This window comes from Protopterus annectens, chromosome 10.part0 (genome assembly GCF_019279795.1).
Source record: "Protopterus annectens isolate FY-2018-M chromosome 10.part0, PAN1.0, whole genome shotgun sequence".
Classification (NCBI taxonomy): domain Eukaryota; kingdom Metazoa; phylum Chordata; order Ceratodontiformes; family Protopteridae; genus Protopterus; species Protopterus annectens.
The window spans coordinates 1,135,872,490-1,135,895,684 of record NC_056744.1 but is presented as its reverse complement, the minus strand read 5'-3'; the positions used below and the strand labels follow the sequence as shown (position 1 = coordinate 1,135,895,684).

The 23,195-nt window shown below is 43.0% G+C and overlaps 1 protein-coding gene across 3 annotated transcripts in view; it reads right to left on the bottom strand.

Moving 5' to 3' along the window:
- Positions 1 to 23,195, bottom strand: part of MIGA1 (mitoguardin 1) — a 1,154,615-nt gene that overhangs the window by 560,788 nt on the left and 570,632 nt on the right. For all 3 annotated transcript variants that reach the window (XM_044085862.1, XM_044085860.1, XM_044085861.1), the window contains one exon: positions 9,700 to 9,823. In XM_044085862.1, coding sequence (XP_043941797.1) covers positions 9,700 to 9,823 — 124 coding nt within the window. The remainder of the gene's footprint in view (positions 1 to 9,699; positions 9,824 to 23,195) is intronic.

Here is a 23,195-nt window from a genome sequence, read left to right as displayed (position 1 = left end):
ATAGTATAGCTGTGGAAGCTCTTTGGAGGCTTATCTGGGATAAGTATTGACTCAAAGGTAGATGCAACTGAAGCAGAAGACTTGGTTAAAGTCAAGAAAGCAAACAGTCTAGTTTAAAAACTTTAGGTGACAAAAGACAGAAACACCCTCTAAGATTTGTTTCTTGACCTCAGAATCCTTATTCTTAGTCTTAGAATTACCCTTTTCTTTTGCCTTTCCTCTCTCTCTCATTTATTTAACATTTGTTTACTGGGAAAGTCCAACTTGGAACAAAGCCAATTTTCAGCAGAAGCCCAGGGAGAAACACTCCAGATGCATGTCTTTGTAGGCTTATCTGCCTCTGGATCCAGAGGCAACAACCCTTTAATGATGAGCTTATTTCATCTGTCTGCTAAGGCTCAAGGACCACAAATGTTTGCAGTCAGAACAATTGGCTGGCAGGTATTCCACTCCCTGGTATATGACACAATCTGTGAGGGGAGAATTTTTATGGCCAAATTTAGAGCACTTTTTCAATCTTTTTTTTCTTTTTCCATGCATTGTTGTCAAAGAACACAGATCCTTTGGATGCAAAGTTAAAACCGGTCCCATCTGCCTGAGTTGGTGGTAGCTCAGGTGGATGTAAAATATCCCATGGCACCTTTCAAAAAGAATAGGGTAAGTTCCCTGATATCCTAGGAAATTTCTCCTGGTAGTATTTATTTATTTATTTAGATAGTTATTTATCCTTCCTTTGTTGACAGGGTTATTCCCACTAGGCTAAATACAACCTTGGGTCTCCCTGAAAAGATTCAACAAGCCAAGTGGGACTAACCTGGTCAACAAAGAATAAATAAAAAATAAAAACACAAATAGTAATTGGAAGGCACAAACTGAAATTCTACAAGTAATCTGCTACACTATAAAACTATAAATTGTATTAATAATGCTCTTTACTTATGTACGATAAGCACTACAAGCTAAGGAACATTTTTTTTTTGGAGGTAGCAGAAGGGAAAGGTCTACAGGCCAGATGCCTACGTGACAAAAGAAATACACAAGAGAAATAAGCTCTATATATTTTAACATGACTATATATCATGTATGTGTGACTACAGAAGGTTGTTCACAGATGAACAATAGAAAAATATATAAGGTGGAGCACTTAGCTGCTAGCTGAGACCACTTCCAAATGTCGAGGTGGCAAATAAGATCGGTGGTACTTTCACCTACAAGTGCATTAATGGTAAGGAAAAAAATTAACATAGCTCAAACCGCTGGAGCACTTGTTTTGCCAGCTTGGATCTGGAAAATGGCCCAAAGAACCAGCTGTCAGATCAGATGGATGGGATGAATATGATCTGCAGTTTGATATTGGGCTAGATTCCAAAATCCCTTTGCCATGAGGCAAGTGTGTTACTCCTTGCCTGATTCCAAAAGATAGGGCCCTAATCAGCATATGCTAATAGGAAGTGTCAGACCCCTGATGTCAGTTTCCTAAAAGGGAGTGTCCATTGACAAAGTACACCAATGTATGAGAATGAATTGGGGGGAGCCCACTGAAATGAATGGGCTTTTTGGTGAGGTGAAAGCTCCGCTTCTATGTGGAGCTAATTACTACAGGTAGTATTGAATGGCAAGCTGGACTACCTTCATTACTTCGTCTCACATAAAGGTAGAACTCACCTGCAGGTGACTACCTGCACTACCAAGTCCCACATACAAGTAGAGCTGAAATGTCATCTACTACATGCAGCACCAAATTCCACATACAGGAGGACCTGTACTGCAGCTAACTGCCCACAGTACTTAGTCTCAGATACAGGTAGTGTGTATTGTAGGTGAGTGCAGTATTCACATCTACAGGTGGAGTTTTACTACAAGCGATTGCAGAACCTATTCCCACATAAAGGTGTAGCTGTACTGCACGTGACTGCAGTACCTAGCCCCACATACAGGAGGATCAGTATTGCAGGTGAGTGCCTATTTTCTCATACTGGTACAGCTGTACTACTGGCAGTCACATACAATATTGCTCCATCTGTATTTGGAACTAGGTGTTAAAGGCATACAGAGCTTATGAGACCTGCCTGGGACAGTCCATAGGCACAGTAATGGGAAGTATAAGCTGCTCCTCAAACTCCTCTGGGGCAGCTTGTTTTAGTGTCTTTTACAAAGCAACAATACTCTCCCTGGTGGGATAGTGGCTCCACATATCGATGTCCGCCCTCTAGGACATGGGCATGGTGAATGCAGCCAAAAAGAACATGGACATTAATTTCAAATGACTGATATATTAGATATGTGTGATATCACAGGACACCATCTCAAAATAAAGGGAGGCCATATAACAGTTTTACAGAATAAGATGCATCAGGGTATTTCTGCAACAAACTGATCACCTCCCAGACAATCTTAAAATTTAGCTAGATCCAGCCACAGAGCACATGTAAACTTTGAGGTCTGTATAGTTATGGTCTTCCTCACACACCTTGAGCAAGTGTTTTTCTATTGTAACATTAATTGTCCAGGCAGTTTCACATACACATTCCCTGACTGTTGGTAAGACTGAGAGGTTGGGAACCTCACACTACAAGGGCTCACTGCACCTAGTTTCACTCTTTCATTTTTCTCCCCTAGACTTTCCTAACAAGAGCTAGTGTTATACTAGCTCTGTCTCCTTCCTTTACCACATTCCTGTTACTTACAACCTTATTTTAAGTCTGTGCTTCATTTTGTCTACCTTCACTACCCCCTTTTTTTTCTTCTCTTCCTCCCATGACTCCTTCCTTTCTTGCTTTTGCTATACCACTGTACTACTACTTTCTTATTCCAAAGGTACAGTCTTAGTATCCCTGCATACTGACTGCTGGATTGTTGTATGTATAAATATTAACCCTAATACCTGCTGCATAAATCTTAGGTTGTATTCTCCGCAAAGACTGTGTCCTTGCTTCGTATATTATATATCAATTGTACTTCTCCATGCTGCACAGCGTAACTCCTTAATATCACATATGGTGGTTGTAACTCTATTCTGTGCTACCCTGAACTTGCAGGGGGGGGGGTGTCATTTTTGTATTGTGGATGCCTTTTGCACTCTAAAAACATCTAAAAACAAAAGCCTTCCTCCTAGAAAAGGACTACTGGCACTGCGTCTTCAATTACTTCATCACTATTGGCCCACAAACATACAATTCAATTTCTATATCTGGTTCCCTGGCATCATAATTATATCTAATAATAGTGTAATAAAATGACTATTGAGAAACAAACTCTGGTGATGACAGCAAACTGGAAGATTTTAGCACATGTAATTAGGGCTGTGAGCTTCATCTAATAGTGCAGGGTTTGATCCCTCTATCTCCACTTCCACACTGTACATACAAACCCAAGAAAATCACTTAATTCCTATGCCACCCCTAAAAGGTAGTCCTTGTGCCTAGAAGGTTTACTTGCTTAGCAAGTTATACTAAACAACACCTAAAAAAGCTTTAGTTATTTCAGTTAAATAAACATGATTAAAAAAACTGCTAGGATTCATGTCTACGTCACAGTTTATCAACTCTTGATGATGAGAAGGGACTGTGGAAGATTGTGGGAACCCTTCCTTTCATGCTGATGGGTATGCAAAGTACAGTTGTGTACACTTGCCATAAATGTAGATGTTTGAGTGTATTCACTGTTGCAGTCATTACACTTGGGTTATCTGCCTGCAGGTAGCACTCAGTCAGCCCGAATACCAGAGTCTTAGGATTTCTGCATCGGATGCTGTCACTTCTTCCATGACGTCAGGTTGTCAGGAGTATAAAACAGGCAGCCGACGCCATTACATCAGTTTTTCTTGCCCCAGATGTCAGGAGCTCCCCAAATAGGAAGCTACTATATGGTGGGGAACACCACCAGTAAAAAGTAAATACCACTGCCATTAAAAATGGCCATAGAGATGAGAGGTAGAAAGGATAGAGAAAACCAGGGGGCTGAAGGGAGGGAAACCAGGACTGCAACAGTGAATACACTCGAACATCTACATTTATGGTAAGTGTACACAACTGCACTATGTTCTTCATGTTTCACTGTTGCAGTCATCACACTTGGTTTGGTTCCCAAAGCTGAGGAAGGGTGGAGGCAGTCAAGAAATGTTAGGGCTGGCTAGCAGGCCTTGTAAGACCGCTGTAGCAAATCCAGCTCTGGATTTAGAAAAATAGTTAAGTGATAATGCTTGGTGAAGGTGTGTACAGAACTCCAGGTTGCAGCTTCCAGAATGTCCCTGGTAGGGACTCCCGTGAGAAATGCTGTAGTGGAAGTAGCCCTAGTGGAATGTGGTCCGATCTCCTATGGGGTAGGTTTTCCATGGTGCTTGTAGCAGAAATTGATGCAGTGTGCTATCCATTTGGAAATGGTTTGTTTTTAAATGGTCTTGCCCTCTGTCCCTGTAGCAAAGCCAGTTAGCAGCTGGTCAGATTTTCTGAATGGTTTAGTCCTGTCAAGGTAGAACCTGAGCTGTCTGTGTACGTCCATGGAGTACAGGATCCTTTCCCCTTTATTCTGAGGATTAGGGAAGGAGGTTGGCAAATGGATGGATTGGTTTAGAGCCACACTGAATACCACCTTAGGCATAAAGGATGGGTTAGTCCTGAGAGAAATCCTGTCAGCATGGAAAATAATGAAGGGTTCCACAGCCATTAGGGCCTGTAACTCAGACACTCTTCTTGCTGATGTTATGGCTAAAAGCAAGGCTGTTTTCCAAGAGAAGAATTTTAACTCTGCTGAAGCAGCAGGTTCAAAAGGGGAAGTGTGAGCTTTTCCAGTACAAAGTTAAGGTCCCAGGCAGGGGTGGGTGCTCTCCTAGGGGCTTTAAGTTGTTAACCTCTCTCAGGAACTGTTTGATGAGAGGGTGAGAAAATAGAGGTGGCTCAGTATTATAATGAGCTGAGATGGCAGAGGCATGAATCTTAATGGAAGAGAAGGATAGGCCTTTTTGGAGTAGCTCTGCTAGGTAATCCAGGATTAGAAGTAAGGAGGGAACTGCTGTGTCCTTTCCTCGAGATGGATTCCAAGAACAATATCTTTTCCACTTTTCAGCATAGGATTTCCTAGTACTAGGCCTTCTGGCTTTAAGAATGACATCCAGCACCTGTTTGCTGAGGGTTGCTGGTGGTGTATTCAGGGGATAAGCCAGGCTGCAAGGCTTAGGGTGTGCAACTGTGGATGCAAAATCTGTCCCTCCTGCTGAGACAGCAGGGTAGGAATGGTGAAGGTGGCAGGGTGGCACTGTTGACAGACTGCGTAAGAGTGGGTACCAGTGCTGACGTGGCCAGTCTGGGGCAATAAGAGTTGCCCTTGGCCTGTCCTGTTTGATCTTGAGTAGTACTTTTGAGAGGAGGGGCAGAGGGGGAAAGGCATAAATTGATAGGTTTTCCCATTGGAAAGATAGGGCATCCACCTTCCAGGCCCTGCTGTGAGGGTTCCTGGTGCAGAATTTGCTCAACTGGTGGCTCTCGGGGGAGGCAAAGAGGTCCACCTCCGGTGTCCCCCACCTCTGGATTAGAAGGTTGAAGGTGTTGGGCTCCAGTTTCCACTCATGTGGGTCTAGGAGATTTCTGCTTAAGTCGTCTGCCAGTGAATTTTGTTTGCCTGGCAGGAATTGAGCTTGAAGATGCACTTGGTTGCTCAAGGCTGTGTTCCACAGGGCCATGGCTATCCTGCAGAGTAGGTAAGAATGGGTTCCCCCCTGCTTGTTTATGTACCACATAACTGGTGTAGTCTGTTTTTATCAGCAGCTGTCCTGGAAGGATTAGGTATTTGAAGGCTGTCAGAGCATTCTGTACAGCTAGCATCTCTTTTTGATTGATGTGCAGGAAAATTTGGCCTGGGCTCTAGTGGCCCTGAATGCATTTGCCTGCCATGTGAGCCCCTCCATGCATACTCTGATGCGTCTGTTGTCAGGGTTTGGGCGGTGAGGGGTTGAGTGAAAGGCCTTCCCTTTTTGCGGTTGCATGCTTCTGCCCACCAAAGGAACTTTGCCCTTAGACAAGGTATGATTGCAATGATTGTTTCCAGGTCCTGAGAATGTTGGCATCAAAGACTTTTCAAGTGCCTTTGAAGTTTCCTCATATGCAGTCTTGCATATGGAATTAGTGGAATACATGAGGCCATGAACCCTAGGACTTGCAGTATTTTCCTTGCAGATAGCAGGGTTCTGGTGGCCTTTTGTTTGAAGTAGTTGGTCAGATAGACCTGTTTTTTCTGGAGTGAGAAATGCCATCTGGGAAGTTGTGTCCAAGCTTGCTCCCAGGAATACAATCTTTTGACTGGGCACCAGTTTTGATTTATTTTCGTTGATGGTGTACCCCAATGAAGTGAGAAGGCTTTTTACAAATGCTAGGTGCTGAAGTAGCAATTCCGGGCTGTCCGCCTGAATCAGGCAATCGTCCAAGTATGGGAAAATTTGGATATTTCTCTGCCTGCAATATGCAATGGCTGGAGCCAGGCACTTTGTGAATACTCTGGGAGTAGTAGATAAGCCAAAGGGAAGTGCAGAGAACTGATAGTGCATAGAGCCTGTCCTGAAGCGTAGATATTTCCTGCATGACTCTCTTATGGGGATGTGCAGATAAGCTTCTTGTAAGTCTTGAGTGACTAACCAGGCATCCTTGGCTAGCATACGGAGAAGCTGTTGCAGGGTAAGCATCTTGAATTTTGGGACCACCAGAAAGGTGTTGAGATTTGATAGATCCAGGATTGTGAAACAAGAGCCCTCTTTTTTGGGCACCAGGAAAAGTCTGGAGTAGAAACCCCTTTGTTCTACTGGAACAGGTTGAATAGCTCTGATATTGAGCATAGAAAGTACTTGCGTTTGAGCCTCTGCCCACTGGTTTGGAGGAAGGTCTGGAAACCCGCTTGGGGTTGGCAGTGAATGGAAGCAGAATCTGTACCCCTGGGATACAATGTTTAGGACCCATCAGTCCTGAGTAATGAACATCCAGTTTTTTGCATGAAGGGCAAGTTTTCCTCCTAGGGACACAAGTAATTGGCCAGGGCTGGGAAGGATAATTGAAAAGTCATTGTGAGCTTTTTGCATAAGGGGGCGACTTACCACTCCCTGTTTTTGAGGTGGGAGCACTCCATTGTTTAGATCTCTGCATACCCTGAGACTGTAGTCTGGGTGGCCTGTTTCCCCTGGGTTTGGACTGAGAAGGCCTGGAAGGGGCTGGAAATTACCAGTTTTTTGAAGGCCAATGCCTACTAAATATAGGTGGCTGCACTTGTAAGAATTCTTTAACAGTTTGAATAGATTTAGCCTTTTCTTCCATCTTTTTAAGAACCTCTTCTGCTTTGGTGCCAAACAAACAGTCCTTATTTAAAGGAGCGTCTAGTAATTTTGTTTTGACATGATCTGGCAATGTCTGTTCCTTCAGCCAAGCATGCCTTCTCAGTACAGACCCAATGACTGCAGCCTTGCAAGATGCTTCTAGGGCATCAAAGCCACACTGCAAAGTATGCTTACTAACTTTGTTTGCAGAATACATTAACTCTTGTAAATCTTTATTTTCTGCACAACCTGGAAGTAACACCATTTTTTTGTTTAATTAGTTCCATAATATGTTGCTGGTACTTCAACATGTGAAACTGGCAATTCAATGCCCTGATGGCAAGAGTTGCAGAGGTATATACCTTTTTACCCCATCTGTCTAAAGCTCTGGAATTCCTGTCTGAAGGGGTAGGGTTTTTGGCTGCAGTAGCCTTAATATCTTTAGGTCGCCGGGAAATGGTCTCTGGATCCACAGTAGGATTCTTGATGAGAAATTTGTGAGAATCAGGTACTCTGTAGTATCGGTCAGGTTTTCTAGGGGCCGGGGGTAAAGTGTCTGAAGTAAGACTGGATTCCATGAAGACATCTACAACATCCAGGACAGGGGGTATAGCTAGAAGCCTGTGCTGAGGCAACTCTAAAAATTCTCTAAGTCTCTTTTTGGACTGAGGGTAGTCCTGGCATTCCCAGCGGAAATGCTCTCTTAAAGAATGCAAGGTTTCACCAAAAGAAAAATCCTCTGAAGGGGAGGCAGAGGGAATGGATTCCTCTGTATCTGAATCCTCATAGGTTGATAAGGACATGTCCTGATAATCAGAAGGGCCAGAGTCATCGGACTCCTGGTCTGTAGACTCAGATTAAAACTCAATTCTTTGTCTTTTAGCAGGAGAAGGCTGGCTTCCCCTAATTAGGGTAATAAGGTCTTTAGCCATTCTAAGCATTTGTTTTTGTGGCATGGGAGCTTGAGCATGTGTTTTAGTCATTGGTTTTCTAGGCGTAGTGCATACTCTGGGTCTAAGAAACTCGATAGTTTTAGCTAAAAATGAACTCCTGGGTTTAATTCGAACATCGGTAGGTCGGAATACACCCTCAAAAGCCGGTGCCTGCACAGTGGCTCCGGACCCATCCAAGGTAGAGACATCTGCAGGTTCCATAGTCAAAGAAGCATCTTGCAGCATACCGGACTCCAAATGGGTCTCAGCAGAGGCCTGTGAATCTGTAGAAGCGGGCATCAGGGACTGCAAAGGCACCTCACTGAGTACAGGCGGACTGGTGACTAGCTTAACGGAAGCATAGTCGGCAGTTTTGGACCTATGCGGTCTGTCTCTGTCTTTATCTTTACTTTTTTTTCGGAAGATCAGTAGTCAGATGGCTTATCGAAGCAGAGAATGAGAGCAAAAGAATTTGGTGACGAAGATAGCCCGAGGATGAATGGTTCGGGCGTTAAACAAGGCACAAAACTGACAGTGAGGGATGGCGTGGTCTGGACTAAACAGGTGACGCAGTAAGAATGAAAATATCTGCGAGGTATTTGCTTTCCACAGGCAAGACAATTGTTAACTTTTTCTGACATCGGTTAGAGCAAGAAAAAAGGATCCCCAATGGGGTACTTAGCTTTAGAAGACTTCAGGTTTGAAACTCGAAAAACGAAAATTTCAGGTAGCGGCCAACCAGCACTTGTGAACTGCTTCTGCTTCTGGCTCCTCTGCAAGAAAGACTGATGTAATGGCATCGGCTGCCTGCTTTAAACTCCTAACAACCTGACGTCATGAAAGAAGCAACAGCATCCGACGCAGAAATCCTAAGACTCTGTTATTCGGGATGACTGAGGGATACCTGCAGGCAGATAACCCAAGTGTGATGACTGCAACAGTGAAATACAAAGAACATCTGCTGAAGCACTGATATTTCGAGTGTGAGCAGGAAACTGGTCATGAGTCAGGAATGGGCAAATATCTACAACCACAGTATCATTGGGTGGTTACATTTTCTACATCATATAAATGTTGACTGACATATGTTCAACGAAGATTATTTTTGTTTTATTCTCTTCAGCCAGCTTTCTACTCAACTGAGTATACTGGGGGGATTGCAGCAAACTGGCACATGGAAGTTTTAGTGTGTGTGAGTGTATGTGTGTATGTCTGTGTGTGGGTGCGCATGTGTACATGCTTGTGTGTTTTGCCATGTGCACACCTGTATCATTATGGCATATAGGGAACATGGTGATACAAAATGGAAAGACAGCTACAAAACTAATGATCTTTTCAAAATGTTTAATAACATCTTTCATCATTGGAAAAGATACATTATTAACAAGCAGCAATTAACTGTTAAACAGGTATGAGTTTGACAAGATAAGGTCAGTTCAACTTTAATGTCCAAAAATGAAAATTCAGGCTTACCAATGTCATTAGCAAGAGAAGCTGGATCTGATGCCCCAAGAGTGGCTTCAAACTCTTCCTGTAATCTATAAGCCCTCTGCAACAGAGATTCCAGCTTGTGGATGAATTCTGCACTTATGATGTCCTGTAGCAGAAATAAGTTAAGATAAAAATCAAAGGAGAATAGATTCCTCAATAAAGCAAGCATGAAGCATTGAATAATTAAGTAGTTTCTTAATTCCATGTCATCAAAGAATACTACCTTGCAATATATCACTGACCACCTAGCAATGCACTTCAGAAGTTTAGTCACGATATTCTGAGCTGTAAGAAAACCACCAATTTACAGAATTCACTCTACCAAGGGTGGTTTCAGATTAGATTATTTGATGGCTAGATCAGACTGGCAACAGACAAAGACAGTTCTCTTAATAGTCAGAATGACTTTAAAAACAAGTTTACATTCACAATATAAATTGCGTTTTAAGCACATTTAACTTTTAAGAATTAGGCACACTAATAAACGCAGATGCTTGAAGGGGACTTAAGTTTCCATATCTACATATGAGATATTCTAAATCTTTCTGGTGAGTAGATGGCTTAAAAATTACTCACCCGCAGCTATTTTGGCTAGCCAAAGCACAGACATGAATTACGATTCCACAGTCCCACTCACCTGAAACAAATCCAAATCCATCTTTTTTTAGTCTTGAATCATTTTTACATCACTGGTGAGATAAAAGCAGTAAAGCTCTAGAACCAAGAATCTGTCAGCCAGCCTTAGTTCACTAGTATCCCAGGGGGTCTACTGCACAGATAAAAGGCATATATTTTCTTGTCCTCAGATTCTCTGTCCATGCAGGCACAAGCAATTGTATCTTGACGCTATACTTGCTCTAATCTACAATGTCAGTTGCATACTGCCATCTAGCAAAATGCCGCATATTCTACTCCATTTTCCAGGCTCCACAGAGTGTTAGCACAAAGCCATTTCCTCTCTCCTGGAAAACTTGATCTATCCTACCCCAACCTATACTCAAACAAAGGGGGAATCTTTCTTTTACCCATGTCACAGGAAAACAGTAGCTGCAATGGGTACTTAAAACAACCTTAGATCATTAATTTTTAAGTGAGCAGCTTATTTTGTTATGTTAAATAGGATGCATAAATTAGGTTACCAATATTAAATAGAAATCCATATAATCATGTTATGTTTCTTCAAACTATTACTTAGGAATAGTTAAAATTGTCAGTGAATTACTACTGTAGAGTGTAAAATCTGCAGGACTGTATTGCAACAGCACACACAAGTTATGCATTTATCATAAAAACTGATAAAACAACGGTGGATCCATCCTCTAACATCCATCATCTTTCATAACTGATAAGAGGAAGTCCATTCTCCATAGCAGCAGAACACGGACAAAATTAAATCTTTCTGTGTGGCCTTCCCTCTTGGAACATGCAGTGGATAACTACAGATCCAAAAGAAGACCCAAGCCAGCCCATGGAGGTCAGTTTATAGTTCATAGGTTTATAGGAACGTACTAGGCTATTAGCCCTAGGGCCTATATAAGACTAGCCAAAAAGGTACCCTGGCTTTCGTCACCCAAGAAAATTATTTTCTTGTGCCCCTGTCGAGCAGAGCCACAGAAATGATCCCTGGGGTGAATTTCATATTTCCCATCCAATCATCAAGATTTTTCTTGAAGAGTGCTAATGAGGAGCTCTGTTTGACACAGATAGGAAGTCTGTTCCAGAGTATGGGAAGTCTCTGGGACAGGAATCTATCCCTCCAGAATGTTCTGTTTATTGTGGTGACAAGGTTTAGGTCCCTAGAGCGTGTAGCTGGAAGGGATTGGGATTTCTTTAAGTGGAGCACGTCCAACAGCTCTGGGTTTGACATAGCTTTGTATGTTAGGCAGAGATTGCCTCTGAGTAGGCAATATGTGACAGAGTAAAGCTGGAGTTTTTTGAGACAATCTGCGTACGGCATCTGTTTGAGGCCAGTAATCCTCTTTGTGAGGTATTTATGTGGCCTTTCCAGTTGTTGTAGATGTCTTGTGAGGTACATACCAAAAGGGTAGTTGTACTCTATAATGGGTCTAATGAGTGATGAGTAGAGGGGAACAATGACCTCTTTTTTTCTGGATGAGAAACCTTTTGTGATGAGGTGAGCCACGTAGAAGGATTTCCTGACCATTGTGGTGATGTGATTATCAAAGGAAAGATTACTGTCCACCTGTGTCCCAAGGTCTCTTATCACACTTTCGGCGTTAAGTAGACTACGACCTATGTGGTAGTTCATGGGTACAGAGTTTTTACCAAAGGGGATGACAATACACTTTTTAGCATTGAGCTTCAGGCCATGGCTTTGACACCAGGCATCTGTCTCAGTGAGGCCTTTTTGTAGTCCACATGTTTAGGAGTTTCAATTATGGCTTCTAGTTTGCAGTCATCTGCAAACTTTGTTAGCCAAAGACCTTCTGTGTTAGCCTGTACTTCAGAAAAGTAGATACCAAACAGGAGAGGACCTAGGACTGAACCCCATGGTACTCCACTTGTCACTGGTCTGAAGTCGGATTTGGAGTCTGCTACTTTCACGGTGTGGGTTCTGTCCGTGAGCCAGTTGGCAACCCATCTTGTGACATAGGGATTTATACCTAGTTTAGTGAGCTTATCTATAATTCCAGAGTGGGGGATGGTGTTGAAAGCCTTAGCGAGATCTAGATAAGCTGTGTGAACCACCTTAACCTCATCTATGGCTTTGGTAACTGCTTCAAAGAAGTCAAGTCAGGTTTAGGAGACATGATCTGCCTTTTACAAACCTGAACTGGGTAGGGTCCAGAGTTTGGAGATTACCAATGTCTTTGTTTATGAGTTCCATGATGATACGTTCCATAGCCTTGCAGACCAGGCTCGTCAGGTAAATGGGGCGGTAGTTCCCGGGGTCTGTCGTGACTCCCCCTTTGTGGAGTGAGATAACCGTCGCAGTGTGCCATTCAGTAGGCACAAAGCCTGAGGTGAGGCTATGATTGAACATGGTACTTAGGTAGGGTGCCAGTTCATTCTGTAGTTCGTGTAGAATGCAGCCTGGGATATTGTCAGGTCCCATGGATGCTGTGTTCTTGACTTTGGAGAGTGTGTTTTTTACCTGTGCAGCCGTGATTACAGGAACTTTGCATTCTTCCGGTATAGAGATGGGCCCTCTAGGGTGTGAAAGGGAGGTAAAGTTAGCACTGAACCTATCTGCCAGGATGTTGGCAATATCAGTTGGTTCTGTATATTTAGTGCCATTGTGCTGTAACTCAGAGCAGATCTGAGTGTTGCCATTGAGATTCTTGGCATAGCTATAGAATGCTTTGGGGTTGTCTTTAGAGTCAGTGGCAATTTTGTTTTCGTAACTAGCTTTGGAGGATTTTATGAGGGATCTCAGCTTCTTACTGAGGTTGACCAGGGAGTTCTTCCAGTCATGGGATTTTACTCTTTTTTGCAACAGTTTCTTTCTACTGTTGTAGAGTTTGTTTATGGCAGAGGACCACCAGATTGGCTTCCTTTTTTTGGAGGATAGCATCTTGGTTCAATTACGGATAGCATGATCCATGCACTCTTGTAAGCGCTTATAAAGTGCATTTGTGTAGGATTCAGCAGTCGTACCTCTATTGTCTGTCTGCATGGGTGTCATGAAGTTTGCCACTTCTGTCTTAAGAAGTGTGAAGTTGGCTTTGGAGAAGTTTTTTATGGTGGTTTCCCTAATTGGGGGTTGGGGCGGGATGTGGATGTCTAGGGTGATTAGCTTGTGGTCGGATCTGACCAATGAGGAATTGACCTCTGGTATGGAACACCGGTTGCCCATGTTGGTAATGACTAGGTCTAGGATATTGCTGCCCCTGGTGGGGGTGTGAATAAGTTGATCCAAGGCGTTGGAATTTATGAATTCCAGAAAACATTGAGCAAAAGAGTTGGTACATGAGTAGTTTTCAAAGTTAATGGTGGGGTAGTTGAAATAGCCCATTATTAGGGTGTTGGAATGTACCCTAATACTTTCCAGTGTATCAAGAAATGGGGAGTGGTAATCCTGGGGCATGGTGGGGGGATCTGTAGCAAGCTACCATTTGGATTGCGGTCTTGCCCAGAGTTAGTTGCACTTGAATAATCTCGGATGCATTATGCTGCGCAACTAGCCTGGAAGTGTGAGATATCCTTAATGAATATGGACACGCCTCCACCTTTAGTGCTTTGTTCCGGGTTAGGTGGCCAAAAGGTGTGGTATGAATTATAGTCTGGTAACGCAGGGGTGCTCTCTGGAGCTTTGAACCAGGTCTCTGTCACTGCACAAATGTCGATGTTCTCCACTTTAAGGAGTGCCTCGAGTGAGTGCATTTTGAGGTTTAGACTTCTAGCATTGAGTAGCATTACCCTCAAATTTTGCTTTCTTGTACCTGTTACGGTGATGAATTTGTCATGTGGCAAGAGCCTTTGCCAGTATCCGGAATCCCAAGGGCGACAGGTGCAGGCCATCTCTGGCAAAGCATCGTGGTCTGTCGATCATGTCATCCCAGGCAAATACTGGATCCGCTAAGAATGACACCAGAAGCTTAGCCAATTGTTGAAGTCACTCATTTTGTCCTTGTACTATGGTATCATTCTGGGTGATGGCAGGATGCTACTCAGGGCTGGGGTCATACCTGCCTGGGCTACAAGATCGGAGAGCTCCTCCATGTCTCTTTTCATGTAGTCCAGGGAGGTACGTCTCAGGTCATTCACACCAACACGGACAATGACAGTGTCATATTTGTACTTGTTGTGGAGTGAGCTGAGTGCGTGCGTTATGTGGCGGATCCTGGCACCTGACAGGCAGCTGACAGTAACTTTCTCCTTGTTTAGTCTGGTGAGTGGAACATCAATGTGCCTGACTATAGAGTCACCTATGACTAGAGTGTTGGGTACGTTGTTATGCCTTATGGGCTGTGGTTGAGTGGCACCCTGAGTTTGTGGGCTATGTATCTTTTGGGTTGTGTTGGGGGGGTGGAGTTTTCTTGCGTTTCTGCCTTGGAGGTCCCTGATGCTTGGGCAGGTTTTGAGAGCCTCCGTGAATGTAGGTGTGTGTTTTGTGTTTCTATGTGTGTGTTTTGGTGGTGTAGGTTTGAGGGACTATGTGATGAGTGTGGTGTGGTGCAACTGTTTACCTTCTCTTCTTGACTTTCTAGTCCAGTCTTGGGTGAAGGGAGCTTTGCTTCCAATTTGGCTATATAAGTGCATCTCTCACAGGTTGTAGTGTTGGATGGTAGGAGGAGAGGGTTGTCTGTGTACATAAGGCAATTGCTGCATTGCCCCAAGATGCCCAGATTCATCAGGTAGACAGGAGCCTTGCAAACGTGTCAAGATTAGACAAAGCAGCTGCTCCATAAATATTATACACATTTGCATCCAGAAAAAGAGTCTGCAAATGTAGCAAATGCACTAGTGAAATAAGTCTTAGTATTGGGTTGTTTTATATATGCCAAACTATATGCATTCAGACAGCCAACTAACTTAAGGTGAACTTAGAGCTTTTCTGAACAGGCTTTCTCTTAGAAAAGAAAACAATCAAGTAGCTAGCCCTCTGGTCATCCTTTTGTTCTCTCATGATAAAACCATAATAGTCAGAGAACCTTCATACAATGGAGAAGCTTTCTCTGGTCAGACAGATGAATATACTTCTTAAGGTTAGTCTCTATGACCACTTTAGGCAAGAAGGAAAGATTCATTCAGAAAGTAAACCGATCTTTGTGACACTCCAGGTCTGAAAGACCAACAGAAAAGTGTACATATCTCAGAAATCCTTTTGTCAGATGTAATTGCTACCAGAAATGTTTTCCATGATAGGTACTTCAATTCGGCTTAAGATGCAGGTTCAAAGTGGGGTTAAGGTCACTTTATTCTAGTATAAAGTACAAATCTCATAGGTATAAAAAATTTCTATAGTGGAAATCTAAGTAAGGAATGTACCCTTAAGGAAGTCTTTGCAGACCTTTAGCAATGCCAAGAAAGAAGAATGCAATCCAGCATGAAAATCAGACATAGCGGCAAGATGTTAAGAAAACACACGAAAAGCCAGTAATTCACCAGTATCTTACTTCCTTTATTTCCAGCGATCTGGTACCTCGGCAATTCGCCTTCAAGGATCACAATTAATTGAGTACAAACATCACATTTATATACATACTCATTTAAACAATTAAATCACCTAATTGATTAATTAAACAATGAAAAAACTTTTAAAGTAGCGGCAAGACGTACCTTAGCAGAGGACCATCACATTCCTGAAATGAAACTCTTGATAGGATAAGATAGACAGGACAATGGCTAAGATGGGATGGATTTAATCCACTAACAGACACCTATGTACAGAAGCCGCAGTGGTGCAGCGGTAGCGTTGTTGCCTCACAGCAAGAGGTTCTCCCGTTCGATTCTCGGCTGGAGTGCCTTCTTTGTGGAGTCTGCATGTCCTCCCCGCTGTCGAGTGGCATTCGAAAGACATGTGTGAATGGGCATACCTTCGTTGAAGGTTGGGCGTCGGGCTGGCACCTCAACACCGTAAAAATCTACTGCCAATCATTAGCAGACTGGAGTTCTGCTGTGGCGACCCCTAATAGGGAAAGGTCGAAAGAAGAACAACAACAGAGACCTACATACAAAAGCAATGTCACTTATCTCTCCATGTTTTATGAGTGTTCAGTTTCTGAGATGAAGAGGTAATATGAACTACTTGAGATGAAAAGGAGATGTTACTGAAGACAAGTAAAAACAAAGAAGACATACAGTAAGCCTGAGAATGTGAACACTTAGATTGCCTGATTGCTGAATAAGAAGTGTTCTGATGGCGAGTAGTTTCAAGGATTTTTCCTCCATACAAGGGAAAGATAGTACAAACCAAACCTGGCAAGGCCAGAAAGGGTTTAAAAAATTACATTTGCTTTGTGTAGTTTAGCTTTTGGGAAGGGCATGAAACAGCCTACAGGACCATTTCTGGACAAGGGTATCCCAACTGGCCCAGTTAGAAGATAGATAAGGAAATAATAACTGCTGCATTTGGCACTGGTCAGGGATGCAAATAGGTCATAGCAAGACTTCCCTACATACAGCACAACTCCTGAATTACAGAAGGCTGGAGGAATCAATTCTAGGGAATTAACAGACAGGTTATCCACCTGAGAACTGGACTCTCTTGAATGTGATTCATCAACAGAAAGCAGTTGGAATGAATGACCCATTGACTTTCCCTCTCAGCTTTTTGGCATAACGTGGAACCGCACATCCCCCCCATGCTTGTTGCTATAACAAACAATTAACAATACCACATTATATGACTGGATGGTGATCATGTCCTCAGGCAGCGAGTGCTGAAGGGTTAATGCTGCATGAAGAAGTACCCTTACCTCTAGGGTGCTTAAGTGTAGGTCTGAATCAGATGATGTCCAGATACCTTAAACTGTCTGCTTGTTGTAATGCCCCTGACCTGCAACAGATGCACCTGTGTTTATGGAAAATGCTGGCATGGGCAACTGAAAGGAAATCCCCATGCTACGACTGGTGTTTTCTATCCACCACTGAGGGTGCTTGTTTGTAGGATTTGAGTAGTCTGACCTAGCGGGATAGTCAGGGTCTAAATTTTGAGACTACTGGACAGTGCCTATCCTCCTTTACAACCTTGTGTGGAGTCTGGCACAGAGCACCATTGGACTGGATGTGGCATTAGTCTTAGGGTCTTCAGATATAGATGATAGGAAACCTTGCTGAAAGCTATAATCATGCAGGTTCTGGTCTGTACAGATAGTATCTGACCATTGGTAGATGTGCCTACCAATGAATAAAGTCCAGACTGCAGCTGATGAATGTGAGCAGTTGGGATGAGTCTATTGTGATTTTACAAAGTTCACTAATTCTTAGACAGCAGAGTGCATTGATTAAGGACTCCTAAAAGCAGTTAAAGCCTGAACTGAAAGAACAACCAGGAGTCAAATTAGATGTGGGAAGATTTTGGCTCCCTGCAACATTTGGTGAGCTGCTGCTACTATGGACACCCTGTGGCTGAGGTGAGACTGAATGAAATCATCCAAAACTGTAATGACTGGCTCTTACCCAGAAATATAAGTACCTCCTTGACCTCTTGGTTATTTTAATGGATAAGGAGGCATCATGGAGGTCTAAAGGCACATCCAGTCTCTTCCTAATAGATAAGGAAGGACTGACTGCACAGCAATCATGGAACATTTTTTTGAGGGATAAAGGTGTTTATACAACTTAAATCTAAAAATGACCTAAGGTCTTTTGTCTTTTTGATGCACCAAAAAGAGCTTGGAATAAAATCATAGCATTTTCTGATCTGGTGACACCTCTTTGATAACTTTTTCTATAAGGAAGCTGCACTCCTCATTCCTTTCTTGCTGACACTTTTTTTCACATCCCCCCTCCCCTTCAGAACCTTGGCCAGTGGCTTTCCTACTTCACATAACTGCCCCATTTATTCAGGCAGAAAGAGAACAGGACTTCTGCACTAGACAACAGCCCATTCATTCCTGCCCATTCATTCCTGCCCAGGAGTCCATATCAGTCTTCCATTCCCCAGGAAGAGTCAGGGTAGGGATCAGACTAGCATGCTGGTCCTGGAGGTAGCTTACCCTGTCCCTTTGGGAGAAACTTCCTTTCCCTCTTGGCAGCTCCTTCAAGCCTGCAGTCACTGCTTTCCACAAGGGGAAGCATGCCTCTCCCATGCCAGTTTCTCCATAGCTGGGCAGTGCAAGTTCTGCCAGTCTCATAACTCCATTAAGTTAACACTATGTGGTCCCACTACATGTCACCCACGCGGTGAGCAAAAGTTGCCTCTGTTCCCCATGATGGGTGAGCTGGCAGTGGTCACTGACTCCCATCCTCCCTGGCCAGCTCTTACAGGCATCTGTGCCGCTAATCAAACTCGAATCACCGTGGCTTCATCAGGGCTTTCTCTCTCTTTGTCTTAGAGCTGGCCCTTGAGTAGATTTTTTGATGGGTTGGACAATGGGTAAGGGAAAAGACAGTGGGGACTGGTTGCATATGAAACACAATCTTGTATCCTCTAAATACTATGGTCCTTATTCAACTGCCACTGTGATATACTTCTATGCAGAAAGGTAGAGGGATAGATGACTGCTGACTGCTTCCAGTGTGGGATGGTCAGGCAAGGACTCAGGTTTACTGCTGTCTACCTAATTCAAAGAATACAGTTTCCTGTGGTCTGCAGAAAAACCTTGCCTTTAGGTCTGTGGCATTGCTAGACATTGCTCTCAGAAATGGGGTTTCACTTCAGCTGCCTGATAACAGTTTTGGCTGTGTGCCACACCTAAAACACATGTAACTGGCTACTTAATATCCTAGAAAATTTATAATGAGGTGGCTTAAATGCTATACAGATAGCCACGCGGGTCTTGTCATCCATGTGCTTGTTTTCGAGGTGCTCGTAAGTCTGTGGGCCAAAGATGCATGGACGTGGAATGGGTGAGTCCACAAGGGCCCCCTCAGTGTCCTCAGTAAAGTACAAAAAGTAAATTCATGTCTGCTGGTGCATAGCAATGACACATGTCACAGCTCTAGAAAAATTTTCTCCAGTGATACAGAAAGTATACATCATTATTCATTAGAGGCAAGTAAGGATTCCAAAACAACCTGCCTTGATGGGCTCACCTGGGTAACCATTCAAAGGTATGCTGCATCTTACTGTGCACAACATTCAAAATCCTAAATATGCATGCAGTAGTTTCTTACACATAGCAAAGGGTTGATGCTTCCGTTGCCTGCCCGTTATTCTTGATTCCTTAGCTGGGAAAAGAGAGCTGAGCTCTGGAGAGTTGCAGCTTTTTTAAGGGTGAATAAAAACACAGTGTTAAGCTTCTGGGTCTTAGACTAGAAAGGCTACTCTTTCAAGGGGCAAAAGGATGTTGTTGGCTTCTTGCTAGTCTGGGACCACCATGCAAGGGATTTTAAAAAGTGCTTTAAGAGCATCCTTTAGAATATCAACCGATCAAAGAAGGTACTATGCACCCGGATTGCTGAAGAGACATGCAGGTTTCTGGAGCCTCAAAAAAAAGGAGCTGTGATCAGTGAGCCACCCCTCTACTACACCTGAAAGTGGATGCATGGGAGATGGCACCTTTTTTGTTATCACCATCTTCCACAGGAGACTTTTAAATGATTAGTTTTAAACTGGGATCTTCTGGGTTTCTTTGGGGAGGGAAGTTTGAAAAAGAAAATACATTCTTTGCAGAACATGCCTTACTGGGAAGCTCTATAGAGACTGTGCTCACTCTAACATGCTCTGTACAGACACGCTGGAAGACTTCAGCTGTTCTGGGAAGCATTGCAAGGATCCCCATTTTTCCACTGAAGTCAACAACTGCATCAACACTGACAGAATCAAGCCAAAAAACCTCAGGGTTAGATAGGTCAGGACTAACATCAATGCCAAGAGGCTGTTACCAACATTAACAATGAAAACCCAATGTCCAAAATCAGTGCTGAGAACACCACTGGCACGTACAGCACGGCCATCATAAAAATGGCATCAAAGAGATTTGCAAATGTAAGACACATCAATAATATGCCATATGGTATCAAAACTGCAGTACACTAGGCCATCATTGCCCTGACATCAGGATCAATACTACTGGAGATGGGGCCAACACTTACTGAACCACAACTGACTGTAAGAACTATGGCAATGTTGAAGACAGAGCTTGAGACCTTGGCTCTGGGCAAAACTGGATTCCCTACACCTAACTGATGGAGCAGGGGAAAAGCACCAGAATGCCTTGCCGTGAGCCTTTAGCAAGGCCTTGGCCAACCTGTCATAATCAATGGCAGGTTGGGAAACATGGGAAAACCTGGGCATATCTAAGCTTCAAGCTACAACTGTCATTACAAAATCACTTCTCTGTGAGCATCACTGTATCAACCTAGAAAAAGCTAAATGGCTACTAACTCTACAAACTACTCCATCTCCACACATTTACTCCCCTTGCAACTAGACTTCACAAAAAAACTCCTCATACAACCTGAGACATAACTCACAGGTCACAACAACTCTCATTACTCAAAGAGCTAAACTCCACAGCACTGCACATGCTTTCTCCTCTCAGGTATATACTCTTTCACAAGATCTCCCCATCAACGTTAAGGAAATCAACATTTATTCCAAATTCAGAATGCAACTCAAAAAGCACTAATTCATCCAAGCCAAATACTCCTGCTTCAAAACAGGACACATCACCTAACCTATCTCTTTTCCAAGTCATTTCTCCTTTCTCATGATTCATAGAAGATTGGTCCACTTTAGAAGCTAATTACATATTGTACATTACACTCTGCTTGCTTGATTGTACAATGTACTGTGCTTGTTCACTAGAAAGTGTATACAATTTTTGTATCGTATGCAATTAGTGTGTACTACTCTGTTATTGCTTACATTTCTGTATTTTTTGTTTGCGAAATGTTTTGTATTTCACCCGGACTAAGCCTGAAATTCATCAATACTGATCAGTGCACTACCCTAGTAAACAAATATAAATAAAAAAAATAAACAATGCTCTGATGGGCAAAGGAAGCACCTCCATCTGAATGAATCACCAATAATGGAGTCAATTTTGCAGTCTCAGAGTATCGGCAACTTTAATAGAAATCTGCTGGAAAGGCTCATCCAATTTTTAAGTTAAATGACAGATATGGTTAGCAGAAGTAGTAGAAGGAAATTTATTTTCTTAGTATAGGATGGAAAAAATGATACTAAATATTGTCTAGAAGATATTGCTAATGAAAAACAAAGTGTTCACTCAGATTCTTTGCAGACAGGGAATGACGCAGTGTAACCATCTATGGAAATGATTTCGAACCATAGGCACATGTAGGGAATGAGCAGCATTTCACTTCAGGTGTTAAGCATTTGCAGTTTTTGAGGTTTATTTGATATCTTTGTGTGTAAATCCAATTTTTCTTGGTCAGAATTTTGGCAGAAAAAAGATAAGATGAAAAGAGAAAGATGGTAATCATTGACCAATGAAACAGTATTTTACACACACAAGATCTAAAATAAACAAAATCACATAACTGCAGCTTACAGCCATTTACCCTCATCTAGCTTCTAATCTGGCAGCAAAGATCTGGAGAGGTATGACCGTATAAGTACATTACAGGATAGAGTGTGTGCTCAGCAGGCTAGGAAAGTTTTATTTGCAACCCTAATACCTGCTGTTTCTTCTTCTTGTTACAGAGGATGGAGCTACACTTATCAGACTGATTATGTACAGTACATCTGAGTTTGCATATTTTGTCTTAGATTGCACAAGTACAACGTTAGTTCACCATCATCAGTGGCTCGCCTTTGTGGCAAGGTGGCACTTTCTCAAAATGGTCTGTCCAAAGCTTATAAGAAATGCAGGAAGTATTTGAAGCTGCAGCCACAACAGTTCCAAGTGTTAGCATTAAGCCACAGATGCTTTCCATTAGGGTCCCGAAAGGGCCCATCTCTATACCGGAAGAACACAAAGTTCCTGTAATCACGGCTGCACAGGTAAAAAACACACTCTTCAAAGCCAAGAACACAGCATCCATGAGACCTGACAACATCCCAGGCTGCGTTCTACATGAACTACAGAACAAACTGGCACCGCACCTAAGTATCATGTTCAATCATAGCCTAACCTCAGGCTTTGTGCCCACTGAATGGCACACAGCAATGGTTATCCCACTCCACAAAGGGGGAGCCACCATGGACACCAGGAACTACCACCCCATTAGCCTGACGAGCCTGGTCTGCAAGGCTATGGAGCATATCATCATGGAACTTATAAACAATGACATTGGTAATCTCCAAACTCTGGACCCTACCCAGTTCGGGTTTGTAAAAGGCAGATCATGTCTCATAAACCTGATAGACTTCTTTGAAGTGGTCACCAAAGCTGTAAATGAGGGTAAGGTGGTTCACACAGCCTATCTAGATCTCGTCAAGGCTTTCGACACCCTCCCCCACTCTGGAATTATAGACAAACTCACTAAACTCCGTATAAATCCCTATGTCACAAGATGGGTTGCCAACTGGTTCACTGACAGAACACACACTGTGAAAGTAGCAGACTCTAAATCCAACTTCAGACCAGTTGACAAGTGGAGTTCCACAGGGTTCAGTCCTAGGTCCTCTCCTGTTTGGTATCTACTTCTCTGAAGTACAGGCTAACACAGAAGGTCTTTGGCTAACAAAGTTCGCAGATGACTGCAAACTAGGAGCCATAATCAAAACTCCTAATGATGTGGACATCCTACAAAAGGGTCTTACTGAGACAGATGCCTGGTGTCAAAGCCATGGCCTCAAGCTCAATGACAAAAAGTGCACTGTCATCCCTTTTGGTAAAAACTATGTACCCATGAACTACCACATAGGCGGTACTCTACTTAACAGCGAAATTGTGATAACAGACCTTGGGACACAGGTGGACAGTAGTCTCTCCTTT